This window comes from Sceloporus occidentalis, unplaced genomic scaffold (assembly GCF_023333645.1).
Source record: "Sceloporus occidentalis isolate IW3139 unplaced genomic scaffold, rSceOcc1.0.p SCAF_4, whole genome shotgun sequence".
In the NCBI taxonomy this organism is placed as follows: domain Eukaryota; kingdom Metazoa; phylum Chordata; class Lepidosauria; order Squamata; family Phrynosomatidae; genus Sceloporus; species Sceloporus occidentalis.
In genome coordinates, this window is record NW_028316984.1 from 163,481,000 (window position 1) to 163,495,698 (window position 14,699).

Below are 14,699 nucleotides of genomic sequence, written 5' to 3' on the forward strand. Positions count from 1 at the left end.
CAATCTTTTAATTTTTTTGCCCTCCAGTAAGGCCTAAAGGCTGAAGGAAGCCTGGCCTGCAGGGGAAAATAAACAGTATAGGAGCAGAGGATAATCTGCAAATGCAGTAAGTGTTAAACTCCTCCTTTATCCTGTTCATCCTCCCCTGCAAATATTCCTACCTCTTGTTTATGGTACCCAGAAGATATGTATACAGGAAACCTATATGCTAGTACAATGTGTAGTTATGACTTGAGTAGCTGGCAGATAATCCAGATAATCATATACATTTTATACTGTACATCCTTTGTTCATAATTCCTTGAAGTTTCTTCTAATTCTTCTGCTTTTTGTCACACATTTCTTTATATTCTGTCCTCTGTTTTCAGCAATGAAAATAAGCTTTCTGTACTCTGTTGTTGGGACTTTTGTCATATGCATTTGACATTAGTAGTTTGATTGTTGAATTATTCTTCCAGCTGTCAGTTGTTAATCTCTGTCAGTCTGTCTGGAGGATTAGTTATAAATCAAGAGCTGTAGTTTGCTTATACAGATTTAGTTGGAACTAAATTCTTTTTAAACTCACTAGACGTTAATTCTGCATAGACTAGGGCATAATTGCATTGTTAATGATTTAGTAGTCATATTCTCTAACAACAATGTTCTGCTGCTACCTTTTTTATCCAAGGTGATGCTGCATGCACACAACAGGGAACAGTATGCTGTATTCTCCAGACCTGTGGGCTGCAAAAATTATTGCTATTGATCTTAGGTTTTACACTGAAAATAGTAGAGTGGACCCTTGTTATACGCTGGGGTTTGGTTCCAAGATCCCCCATGGATAACAAAATCTATGGATGTCCCAGTACATATAATGACATAGCAAGATGGTGTCCCTTATAAAAAATGGAAAATCAGGGTTTGATATTTGGAAATTTTTTGAATATTTTCAAACCGTGGATACTTGAGTCCGTGTATAAAAAACCAGTGTTTAAGAAGGGCCGACTGTACTGGACTTGTTAGCTGTTCATTCTTTTGATTATGTTAGGATTTTTATTTATTTTAAGAAGCATGTGTTCCATTATCCCAAAAAACTAATAAACAGTAAGATAGTAAATAGACAGTAAATAGCCTAAAGCCTATTTTGGGAGAAAAGAAGGATATAAATCCATTAAATTTGAAAGTTTATGAATATTAATCAAAGAGATAGTAGAAACATCAGCCAATAAACACAGATAAAATATCAAATTAATCACATACATTTAAGACATTTACAGCACTTTTAAAATGTTTAGTTAATACTTGAAAGATATAGTGCATAGATCTTTCTTTAATTTCTGTTCTTTTTCACCCTTTAGATTATTTGTCTACAACTAGATTGACCAGGGAAAGGAAATAAGAATCCAACCCTTTGTACTGGCCTGTTTTCACTAGTATGTTGATGATGAAAGACCTGCTTTAAGACTATCTGTACAAAGGGAGTGGGACTAAAAGAAGCCTTTTAGCATTGAAGTGAATGCAAAAGCATGGCCAACCCATCACAAGTGAATGTTGGGTTGTTCTGAGAGCAGTAGTTCCAAGTAGTTCCAGCCTAAAGCCTATTTTGGGAGAAAGGAAGGATATAAATCCATTAAATTAAATTAAAAAGTAACTTTTCTAAGCTCTGTGTCAGACCATTGGCTTAACAGCTAGGTTCAGCCACATGAGGTTATTAACACTCAAATAAGAGATATCACACTGAACATTTTCTGTACATTCAAAATATTGCCTCAAGACTTTTCAAAACAAAGGCTTTCTTTGCTTACTATATACGTGATGACTTATCTGGAAAATATAAGCTATTTTATTACTTCATTTAAGTCTGGACTTTTAACTACTGTATATACTCATGTATATGTTTAGGAATTATCAAAAAATTGTCCCAAAAAACCTGGGTCAACTTACCCATAGGTACTGAACTCTTAGAAAAAAGAGGACCATCCCGGTTGAAAGGCAAGAGCATAGTTTTTTCTGGAAGCACTGACCCCTCCTCTACTCTTTCATCCATCCAGCCTTTATTGTGAGCATAAACAGTTATGCCTATTGGAATTTTGCAAGAGGTTTTTTTTTTTTTGGGGGGGGGGGGGCATTTTTTTCTTTACTTCATCCTTTAGATCCTGTGTTTAATGCCCCTGTCTTTTTTACCCTTGACATATCCATGGGTCATATCAATATTCATACTTTTGGTCCCCAAACTGCCCTCAAGCTATACATTGTGTCAACTTATAGCTGATTATATACAGTAAATGTAGCACTCAAAGCAACTAACAATAAAATTATAATAAAATTATAATAAAACATTATTTAAAATTTTAAAACTCATCAATTGAAATCATATCCAGTAAAATATTTCTAATAAGAGTGTTAAACACAATAAAGAAAAGCATCAGTAAGAAAAAGTAACAGCATTCTATGGTAGCTGGCATTTACAAATAATAAGAGCATTTATAAAAGGATATTAAAAGCTATGCATACTGACATACTGGCAGTTTGGGTCCCATATACTGTAGTAGAAGAGTGGGGTTAAATACATAAACATGGAAAAACACAGTCTTTGGATTTCCTAGACCCAAGGGCTTCTTGGGTTATAATTAGCACTTCAGTTTGTGCTTGGAAGAGGACTAATATTCAGGGATGTCATTGTTAGGTATTCCATATAACCAGCTTTAATCAGTATGGTCTGCAGCATTCTGGAACAGATGAATTTGCCAAAGATACACACAGAATATGTGAGAATAATCTAAACTTTTTTCAAATGTATATACAGTACCTCATTTTTTGCCACAGTAACATTGAAAGCAATGCATAAACATCATTTTTAAAAAGTCAAAATCACTATAAGTCACAACACTAAAATACTTCCTAAAAAAGCTTTATGCTGCCTTTTATTAAAAATGTAGTCGGTTCTAATAAAACAAACTAACATAAAACAAGCATAAAGAGTAAGGAAGCAAGGGTAGTGAAAAAATCACAAATTAAAATCCACATAACCCGAAAAACCCCACAAAAAACTGGATGCCGGCCATGAAAGCCTTCGACTTTACATTGGAAATCTCTACAGGGAGAAATTGTTCCAAGACACATGCAAATCACTCCTGCCTTTCCAGATCACACAGTATATATAGCCAAGTCCTTTCCAGGCAAACATTCTCTGAAGATGCCAGCCACAGATGCTGGCGAAACGTCAGAAAGAAACTCTGCTAGAACATGACCACATAACCCGAAAAACCCACAAAAAACTATAAAATCCAGTTGTGCAATTAAATCTTAATTAGACTTATGATCTGTATTTTCACTGGCTCTGTTGAAGTTTACTGTGGTAGGAAAAGTTGTCACAAGGGGGCTTGTCTGAGGTTTTTTTTTTTTAAGATAAATACAAATGCCCTTTAAAAACTAGGTTTCTTCTGTGTTTGTCAATGCCTGATGTTGGGGTATGATTCTAGGATATGATCTTTTCATTTAAAACTAGAAACTGTTATCCTTCTCATCTTTTCTGTTGTAGGAACAGCAGCACTATTGGTATCAACAGCATCTGCTTACTCTGCAGCAGAGGGCAAAAGCACATGCACTGGGACAACAGCTGCCATCAGTTTTGGGAGCTGTAAATGATGCCCCTGAGCAAAGGCAAGAAGAAAGGGAAATTCCCATTTCTGATGAACCTTCTGAACCTGCTTTGCCTTATGAACCTATATTACCACATCCCAAAAATGATGATCCTCCTTTGTCATCTGTTGAGGCAAAGGTATGCTGTGCACAGAGCTGTCACTATGTGTTATGTTTGTAGATTTTTGTTTCCTCTTCCTTGTTTTCAAATATATACTATAAATGGAGCTAGCTGTAAAATCTCTTGGCTGCTGGCATGGTTACTTTAGAATACAAGGATGGGGGGGATGAAAACCCTTTGCCAATTAGTTCAAATTTACAGTGCCTTAATGCCTGTTTGATGCGTTAATTTTAGGTTTCTGACATTCTCGTGCAGGTGTTCTTTTCATTTGTTGTGTACAGTGTACATGTCTGCCTTGACTCTTTGGTGTAGGGGAGGAGATAATTAGGAATAAGCCATGACTCTTCTTCTTAGGCAGGTTACACACCGCCAAAAAATACGTATTCCATACGTATTAGGGTTAGGAAGGGGCAGTGCTTCGGCACCCCCCTAACCCTAGTACGTATGGAATACGTACAATATGGCAGCGCCCCTTCCACATGGGGGCTACCATATTGACGTAACGGACGCTCTGCGTCCGCACGTGGTGCACCGGAAGTAACGCCGCGAGTGCACCCTTTGGCACTTGGGGCGCCTCTTCTGGGGCCCGAGAAGGAGCGCGATTTCCGCGCTCCTTCTCTGCAGCGTCTGGGAGTTGCGCCGTTTAAAGGCTGCATCTCCCGGACGCTGCAAACGGCGGCGGAGCCAGACCGCCGCTTTTCGGTGGTCTATAACCCGCCATTGTGTTTAGACATGGTGTTTGAGCTTCAGGTTCAGGATTTGTAGCTGTCAGGTATATGAAGTCATTTCAGTGTATGGAGAGGCTGTGTACATTGAGGTATGTATATCTGTAAAATAGAAAGTCTCAGTTTTGGTATCACTTTGCAGAGCTTGCCTTCAGTAATAGCTTCGCCTCTTGAGGCTGCCACAGACCAAACATAACATTGAGTTACACAAATCCAGATAGCATAGCCAAGAGTAGCTTTGTTGACCATAAAGCAAAGTATAATAACATCCAAAATCCAAAAACAGTGACACCTTTAGTGTGGTCAGGCAAAATGCACAAAATATATGATGCAAGCTTTTGAAACTCTACTGACTTCTTCATCAAGCAGAGGTGTTAAAAATCAAACCTGGATCTCAAAGGAGATTTCTTTTTGTGTTGCTAATGGAATTTAAAATGTATTTCCTGGACTTTACAACTCTTTATCTCCCAGAACCCACATGGCCAAAAAGGAAGAATGGCCTCTTCCTACTTGGCTATCCCTCTATTCCATCTTAACCGAGAACAACTATAACAACATCTTGACAAAATGTAGGCCTGTTACTCCAACACTGTCATTTCCCCCTTTCTCCTATTTGATTTTTAGCACTTTGCCTGATAAAGAAAGTAGTAAAACTTTGAAAGCTTGCATCATGTATTTTGCGCATTTTGTTTGGCCCAATAAATGTTTTTTTAGAATTTGGATTTTATAGTACTTTACTCTGTTACAAAGTATAGTTTTTGTGTGTTTTTTTAATTCATTTAGGTATTAGGAATAAATCACATTATTGTAGGTGATCTTATAATGCTGTAAAAAGAGAAATATTTCTATATTAAGATCAAAAATCAAGACTATAAAGCTTACCTTGGTGGATCAGAACATGACAGTTCAGTGGGATAAGTCTTAACATTTTGTTTCCAGTATTGACCATCCAGATTTGTCAGGTACCCAAAAGTATTTCTAATATATATGTATTTATTGCATTTATATCCTGTCTTTCTCCCAAAATGGGATTCAAGGCGGCTTCAGTACTATTGTCTAATAGTACTAGTAGACAATCTGTATCACAGTCACACATACACGTAATTCATACCCAGAGATACTTGCATTTACCTCCTAATTCAGGATTTCTCAAACAAGGTTCCTTGGAGTTTCATGAGAGTTCTGTAAGAGATCAAGATTGGGGGAGAATCAGATTTGAGCTGTATACAGTCATCCCTCCATATTTGCGGCTTTGATATTTGCGGATTTGATTATTCACGAATTTCATTAATATGTTCTCTCTAGGACTGTCTAAGTCCTCTAGTGCAACTCTGTGGTCAACTTTAACTAAAAAGTTGCACTGAAAGACCATTTGTAGCAACTCCAGTGCCATTCTATGGTCAGTGTATGTTGGACATTGACCACAGAGTTGCACTGGAGGACCTAGAGATTCCTAGAGAGGTTTCCTCTCAGGTAAAAACTGTTTTTGTTTTTCCATATTTTTTCCATATTCATGGGGGTCTTGTTCCCTAGCGAATATGGAGGGACAACTGTATATAGTTATGTTTATACAGGGGTTCCCTGAGGCCTGAAAAATGTTTCAAGGGTTCTTTCAGGGTAAAAAGTTTGAGAAAGACTGTCCAGGTGATTGTATTTAATTGTCAAGTCTGTTGTTGATTTGTTTGTCTAATTCATTTTAATAAGTTAACAAAATCCTCTTGACCTTTGCAATGAAAGAAAGCAGGAGTAAGTGCAGGTCCAACCTGCCAGCCAAGTCCCAGTTTAGGCAGGGTTCCAAATGTGAAAGTTGCTTTTTGTTGCTATTTCTCCCTCACTGCCACATGCTCTTAAATCCTCGTCCCCACCAAAGTCCTACAGCCCGCTGATTCCTCATGTCTTTCTTGTACACCAGTACTTCGCCTGAAGGCATCCCTTTTCCCTCACTGGTTCCCTGGACTTTCCCACCACCTTTGGGGATGGGGGCATACTGCCCATTTTGGGAATCATTGCTCTACATAGTGGCACTAGCTTTCTAACATGCCAGCTGTATTTATGTTCTTGACCCAATGTATTATTGTTTGTAGGAACACCCCATAAAATTGTCAGCAGGATTTGTTGTGTAACCTACAGTGTTATAAGCAAAGCCAGTTGTTAGATGGAGAAATTCTTGACCTTATCACTGAATTAGCCAGCTACCAAATAACGTGTTCCTACAGTGATGGATTTGTTCTTACTTTATGAATCCTGGCTAGTTTGGGAGCTGTAAATCTGAAGTCTGGATTTGGATAAAATATTAAATAAACTGTTTCTAGTTTGTTTATCCACTCAAGTTAGTGAGATGAGCAAAGTGGTAATGAATGGCCTGTGTCAGTCAGTTCATAGCAAGTATATGATAAGCCACATTTCATCAGCACCTTTACTTATCTTTACATGTACTTTAGGCCTGTATATGCATTTGTCTAATTTACTATATTAATAAAAGTGGCTATTTAGTTAGCCTAAATAATTCAAGTTCTGTTTATTGTACAGAGTTATGGTATGGTACATTACATAATTTTCGTACTTTCAAACAGCCTTGTTCTACAGTAGATTTATTTTATTTTGTTAGTTTGATTGTGTTGATTTACAACCTAGTATCTCAGCTGTATTGGCATTCAAAATTTAGTATGCCCAGAATTCTCTGAACTGAGTCTGTGATCTTTGTTGGGTATAGTCAGGGACTAGAGCAAATGTAACACAATTGGATAACCTATTTTTTACTAAGCTAAAAATAATCTATTATTAAAAAATATTATTATTAAATTATTAATAATATTAAAATAACCCATTGTTTACCAAGCTAAATAATAACTGTCGGGCCTGTGTACTTTTCCCAGTTTTCACTTAGCATTTCTAGCATGGTTAGTGCTGCCAGGACTATTTGAATCTCCCCCTGCATTTTCTTTCATGTTGGTTCAGGCCATAGAATATTTTAGTGTAAGAAAGTTCATTGTATTAGTTGTGGGAGGAGCTGTAGGATCCCCTGCATTTTCCCAGGTTTGGTTTGCCTTTTCCCAGCATGCTCTGCTTTTGCTAGAGGCTTTTAGTTTGAGGCAGTCTTTGCTGTGAGCAGGCAGAGAGCTGTCTTTTGGTGGCAAACAGGCCCAGACAGCCGGAAAGGGCATTTCTTACACGTTTGCCAATTTAGTTACCAAGAACAAGTTAGCCAAATCAGTTACGAGAAATTAGTTACCTACTTCAAGACAAAGAATTCAGGAGCTGAAAGACCCTGCACCAGCTCCATTGAGAGAGGAGATCAAACCAAGATCAGACCCAGAAAGATGACAACCTGAAGATTGCTGAAAGTCTGTAAAGTATCTTCTATTTCAAGTTATTTAGACCTGGGGAGGAGAAAACTCTTTATTTTTGTTCTTTAAATTAAACTTCCCCCTTTTTGAACTTTACACTCAGCGTCAGAGCCTTTTTGGGTAAAAGAGTTTGATTTCACCAGGGTACCGGCGTTGCACACCCAAACCTGCCACCACCTTTAGTTGGGTGTGTCTTCACAGTTAATGTAAACCATAGTTTCCCATTACACCTTCTTTGGGAAACTGTGGTTTAAATTAAGCATAAGGGCCTACATCCAATTTCTATGTCAATTAGAGAAGACTCATTAAATCAATGGACACTTGGTAGGTCAGCGTGTATCTTTATTCCATTGGTTCAGTGGTCTATTCTAGCTGGAATTTAAAATTGAATTTAGGCAAAAAGAAGCACGGGGGACTCAGTGTGAAAAGATAATAAAAGGAAAGCAGGTGGGCAGTACTCAGTTTGCTGAACTGATATTTCAATAACATGAAATTGTTAATTCTAAGTTACGTTGTGCTTCTAGATTTTACAGAAGTTGACATCCAAATAATGACATGAATTTCATGGCACAGGGTTGAATTGTGTCTTAAAATGTGATTACACAGGGGAATTTTAACTGGTTCACATTTGAATTTTCCATTCCTATTTTGGTTGTTTTATTTATTTATTTATTTATTTATTTATTTATTTATTTAAGTTATAGCCTGCCTTTGATAAGGACTCAAGGTGCCCCTGTTTTCCCTGGGTGTTCAAATTTTGTCACAATATCTTTAAGTGAAAAGAGAACTGAAATCCAAAGTTCTCTTTCTATCCCTGTTTAGACAACGTCCTGTAAAACATTTCACAGTTTTCCATCAGCTCTTGTTCAACAATTTGTGGAACAATGTAAGAATGTCCTCCAATAATACATTTCTAGTTATTATTTATGGTCTGTCTGCTTTCCTGCCCCACCCCATAGTCCTCTGCACTAGCCAAAAATCTGTTCCTAACTGTCAAGAGCAGGTTTTTAGGGCATGTGAAGGGAAAGGCTATACGGGAGGAAAATTGCCCCCTCTTGGTTACACTGACAGCAAAAGGAGGCCATTCAACAAAAACAAAAAGAGTAGTAATCTTGGAAAATAGCAATTGTTTTGTTGGAGATTTCCATTAAAGGAGAATTTTCTATTTGAAAAACTAAGGTTTTGTTCTGCTTTGTACTTTGAAACATGCTGTTTCATTATATTGCATCTGAACTATTCAATATATGTGAAGTCGAAGGCTTTCATGGCCGGCATCCATAGTTTTTTGTGGGTTTTTTGGGCTATGTGGCCCTGTTCTAGAAGAGTTTATTCCTGATGTTGCGCTGGCATCTTCAGAGAATACTCGCATAGAAGAGAGTTGGGTATACTGTGACCCTAGGTAGGGAGGAGTGATTTCCATGTTAATGTGTGTATTGTGCAAAGAGACATGTGAGACACTGCAGACTGGGTCAGCCAGAAAAATCAGCAGTAGCAGAACATGTTATAAACCATCCTGGGCATAAAATGCTGTTTGGAAACACTGAAATTCTGGTCTATGCCAACAACTATTATGTCAGAATGCACAGGAAAGCCATTGAAATCCACAGATAGTTGGGCAACTTCAACAGGAAAGAAGAAACCCTTAAAGTGAACAAAATTTGCCTACCAGTTCTGAAAAACAGCAAAATCAGGACTGAGCAAATGCAAATGGAAAATCACCCAGGTTAAGGGGTTTTCCCAGCAGATAATGATCACTAATTAAGCAGACACTAATCCTCTTTGCATATCCTCCCACCGTGAGGCCTTGCCATCAACACAGTACAATACACAGATTAACATGGAAATCACTCCTCCCTACCCAGGATCGCACTATACACACACACACACACACACACACACACACACACACCTCTTCCATGCCAGCATTCTCTGAAGATGCCAGCCACAGATGCAGGCGAAACATCAGGAATAAACTCTTCTAGAACATGGCCACATAGCCCGAAAAACCCACAAAAAACTATTCGATATATGTGTAAAACTCACGTGTGAAACACACAGCAGTATTTCCAGTAATCAGGATTATATAACTGATGCATCTTACAGTGCTGAAAAACTTTATTTTGTTTGATATATACTAGTGCCCTCAGCTAAACATTGAACCACCAGAGGATCCTGAGGAACGTTTGAGATTACAGCAGTTGCAAGCAGCAGCAACACAATGGCAGCAGCATCCACAACAGCGAGTGGGTTTCCAGTATCAGAGAATAATGCAAAAGCATGCACAGTTGCAACAAATTCTGCAGCGCTACCAGCAGATCATACAGCAGCCACCACACTTGCCAGTAAGTCATTAAAGAAATAGTATTTGATTCATACTTCCTTCTTTTTAAATAAAATTTGTATTTTACTTTAATGATGGGCATAGCTGTTAATTCTTTTTGATGGTCTCATTTGTCTGCATATATGGGAGTTGGTATCACACAGCCTTCCCCCTCAGGTCAATTTTGAAACTTCTAGATCTCCCCCTTCCACCCTTGGATTTTGTTTTGTGCAAAAATTGGGAGAAGCTTACTTCCATAGCTCCAGGGTATGATTCTATTCTAAAATACGGTGCCTCTCTGCTGATATTAGTTTCTTTTTCTTGTCTTCAGAAGTTACATTCCAGTTTTTAATGCAAAAGTGTTGATGTAAGAGCAGCCTCTGCATGACAGAAAACTAAAAATGTTTGTTGACTAACATGCTCATATGCATTAAGATGTGCAGAAAGAATTCTCATTAATTTCAATAGGTGTGGTCAAAATATATGTTTAGTATCAGAATATGGCTCATTTAAAATGAGTGGGAATAGATATGTTGCAAATATAATTTTAAAAAGGAATATGACATTTCAGGGCTCCAGTGCATGGCTGTGCATTCATTGTACAGTAACAATTTTACTGAAGCTGTATAGAGTGAACTTTTTCATTTATAAATCTGGGTTTTGTACACTGATATATGAGAAAAGGCTGCATTTATATAACATAGGATTACTATACAACAATTTCTAAATCTAATTGCTAGCTAGAGTAGACCCTCTGGATCACTTGCTGAATGAAGACAGCAAATATGTAAATCCCATTGAATGAGCAGATCAGCTCTAGTTGGGAGGGACTGTCAGTCAAATTTAGACCATGGTGAATATAGGTTGTGGCTTTAGAAGGAGTTAATTTAAAATGTGTTCATTATTGCTTTCTGTTTCTGGCAGACTTTGTCAGTGGAGATACAATTACAGCATTATGAGACTCAAAATAAACAATTCCAACCACTTTACAAAGAATGGGAACGTGAATTTCAGCAGTGGCAGGATCAGCTTCAGACTTACCCTCACAAAGACCAGCTTCATGAATGTGAGAAACAGTGGATGATGTGGCAGGGGCAGATGAAAGCTACTCATGCTCACCTTCAAGAAAAAGTGAAGTCACTTCGGAATATGAACAGTCAATATGCTGGTGGTGGGACTCTGCCACTTCCGTTTTCTCCATATTCTCAAACAATGCAGAGTAATATGCCCATGGTGTCATCTACTTTGTCCTCAACTGCACGCCCACTGTCATCTACTGGATTTTCGTCAGACCCACATACGTCTGATATACCTGTTCCAAAAGATTCTGGCCCTCAGTGCACTCAGTCCACTGAAACAAGGCCAACCATATTTCCTGCATCTGGTTCTTTCAAACCTAAAGTTACAGATCCACTTCCTCCTCCTCATCCCACAGACATAATGAGGCCAGCTCTGCTTCCTACTCCTACCTCTTCTTATGCATACAAAGCAGCTGAATTACCTGCCAGTTCCCATAACATGGAGGTAACTAGGCCAGTTCTCTTTCCTACTTCTAGTTCTTACATGACTAATACTAATGAGCCACTTCCCACATCCCAGACAACAGAAGTGGCCAGGCCAGGTCTGCTTCCTACCCCTACCTCTACTTCTTTTACATTTAAAGCAACTGAGACCCCTGTCAGCTCCCAGACCATGGAGTCGACCAGACCAGCTCTGCTTCCTACCCCTACATATACTTATAAAAATACTGATTCGTCTGTCACTTCACAGACCACTGAGACAAACAGACCAGCTCTGCTTCCTACCCCTACATCTATTTCATTTTCATTTAAAATTTCTGATTCAGTTGCCAACTCCCAGGCTACTGAAACAGCCAGACCAGCTCTTCTCCCTACTCCTTCCTCTGGTGCTGGTTTGTCTTATCGCTCAAATGTAACATCATCTGCTAGCTCTTCAGACCAAGGGAGTTCTTATGTTCCTCTTGGCAAACATACAGTGCCATTAGGTTCATCTGACCCAACTTCTGTTGAAGTGAAGCCCCATTCTGTAGCATCATCATCTGCATCTGTTACTAGTACTACTACTACTACTACTACCACCACCACAACCACCACCACCTATCAGAACAGACAAGTGAGAACAGCTGGGTTTTCTGATTCTCCAAGAGGATCATACTATGAAGGCCCAAGGGGCCCAAGGTAAGTTTTCTTTATCTCTCTTTTTTTATTAGTAATACTGGATTGTGTAACGTGCCACAGTCATCCCACAGCCACTGCGCAATTACAAGTTTCATCTTGTGGTTTACCATGCTTTAAATCTGTACACCTTAAACGTTCTTCCAGAACAATTCAGAAACTAGAGCCATCCATATCTGTTCATTACTTGGTGATTCCTGTGCGAATGCTTGAAGAGAAATTTGTAGATCACAAGTCAGAGTCAGAATTGTCCAATCCATTCATTGTGTTGAAGATTCATTGGACAGTTCTGACTGATTTGTGACCCACACATTTCTCTTTAGGCATTCAAGGGAGTCATCAAGTAAGGAACAGATACCAATGGCTCTGACAGTTTCTGAACTGTTCTGAAAGAACTTTTCAAGTGTACAGATTTGGGTCACCACCAAATAACTGTGAAGTGATTACATTGAAGGGCAGTTTGGAGAGAGAAGCAGTGGGCAGAGTATGTCTGCATTCACATTCCAACAGCTTCCTTAAACAAGCCACTTCACACAGCTGATTTACTGACATGATACGGCATGACATGATTTGGAGGGTAGTTAAGCTCACATTACTAGCCACTTCCTGCAGCAGTTCAGTGGAGATTGGTTCCCATCCTCAGGTCTGCTGCCAAATATGTAGTTATGGGTTAAGAACTTATACAAAAGTATTTCTTGGTTTTGTTCCTGTTCCTGTGTACAGTAAAGTTAACTTGACAACTGTTAAAAGTATCTAGCTAAAAACAGGAAATACTCTACCAAATCAAAATCCTGGAAAAACTTGTCTGAATAAAATTATTTTCACTTCCATCTAAAAGCAGCAAAGGTGTCCTGCAAATGTTTGTGTTTGCATGGAAAGAGATAAGAAGAAATTAAACTTTGTTATATTTTTAAGTTAAGACTTGATGATTTGTAGCATTGAAATTATCTTTCCATCTTTTCCTTTTATCGTTTCTCACAATTTTGAGCATACTGTATATGACATCTTAAAAATTGTTAGTCCCAATAAGCTAGTTTGATCCTTCTTTCAGCTTTCCATTGATATCTGAATCCAGCACCTAAATAAAGTATTAATTGTTGATTGCAGATTGAGGATGTATTCTGAGTGGCTTATTACCCCGCCTTGGCTATGGAATATGGCATTTTGACAAAGTGTGTTGATTTGGTTTCTGTCTCAAGCTTCTTAGTCCCAAAGATTTACATTTCTGGAGCAGATGAAATTCCAGTAAAATTTGGGGTGCTGCACCACAACATTTCATGTTTCTATTTTGTTTTTATAGGATGTACTTCATATAGATGCTAGGGTTTTTTGTTTTTTATTTTGATAAAACTTTATATCCTGCCTTTTCAATGTCTATTATGTACTTTTTATGTACTACCTGTGTACTTATATACTATACTACTACTTAGTACTATGTACTACTGAGGGAGGCAAACAACAATTAAAATCAATAATAACATACAATTAACATTCAGAAAAAGAAGATATTACATATAGATATATATTAAAGCAAATGCAAAAAGCAAATAAAACAAGAATTGGGTTTAAAAAAGTCATCTTTTAAAAAGGTCAGGTATTTCCCATATAGCAAACAAGATTTTTCGCATATATCAAGATTGTAAATATGAGTACAAACTGAGCCTGCAGAGCAAATAGTTCCACAGTTTGTTGTTGTCACAGGGAATGCCTTTTTCTTGTGTCTGTCAACTGTGTCTCCAGCATAGTTGAGATATAGATGAAGACCTCTCTATCAGATCTTAGAGCTTGAACAAATAGAAGTGGGAGGAGATGATCCCTAAAAGGATCTGGGATCTAAACTATTTAAGGGTTTAAAGATCATCATCAACATTTTGAATTGACCTGAAAACAAACAGATAAATACTCCAGCCTTTGCAGGACAAATGCTCTCACCCTACAGATCCATGTACATGTTAGTGTGGGGCACAAGGCTGAATTCTGAGGAATGGCCTTATATTTATATTATTTATATCCTTCTTTTCTCCTGATATGGAACCCAAAGTAGATTACAAAATTGAAAAGAAAGTTCAGCTAAAATTTTGTTTTACATAATTTAAAAAATAAATAAACAAATAATTATTCTATTTTAAATGCATATGGATAAAAGCAGGTTAAACACATATAAATTATAACTAAAAAGAAAAAGGTTACCACTTCCAAAACACAGGTATACCACATCAATGGCCTTTGCTTGCCAATGAAAAGAGAGCAGAGAGGGGGCCAACTGGACCTTCTGTAGAGGAGAATTCCACATCCTGGGATCTGCCACCAAAGAGGTTTTCTCCCAGCACCATCTCAGACTGGTTCATACTCATGGCCAAAAGAGTGAACA

At 38.0% G+C, this 14,699-nt stretch overlaps 1 protein-coding gene across 6 annotated transcripts in view; it reads left to right on the forward strand.

The window, feature by feature from the left end:
* The window catches only part of YLPM1 (YLP motif containing 1), a 92,748-nt gene that overhangs the window by 26,838 nt on the left and 51,211 nt on the right, over window positions 1-14,699 (forward strand). For 4 of the 6 annotated variants that reach the window (XM_089522213.1, XM_089522214.1, XM_089522211.1 and 1 more), the window contains exons 2-4: window positions 3,520-3,759; window positions 9,952-10,155; window positions 11,058-12,331. In XM_089522213.1, coding sequence (XP_089378339.1) covers window positions 3,520-3,759; window positions 9,952-10,155; window positions 11,058-12,331 — 1,718 coding nt within the window. Of the gene's footprint in view, window positions 1-3,519; window positions 3,760-7,451; window positions 7,811-9,951; window positions 10,156-11,057; window positions 12,332-14,699 lie in introns of those variants that run through there. The other 2 variants (XM_089522215.1, XM_089522212.1) reach the window with 2 other exon arrangements.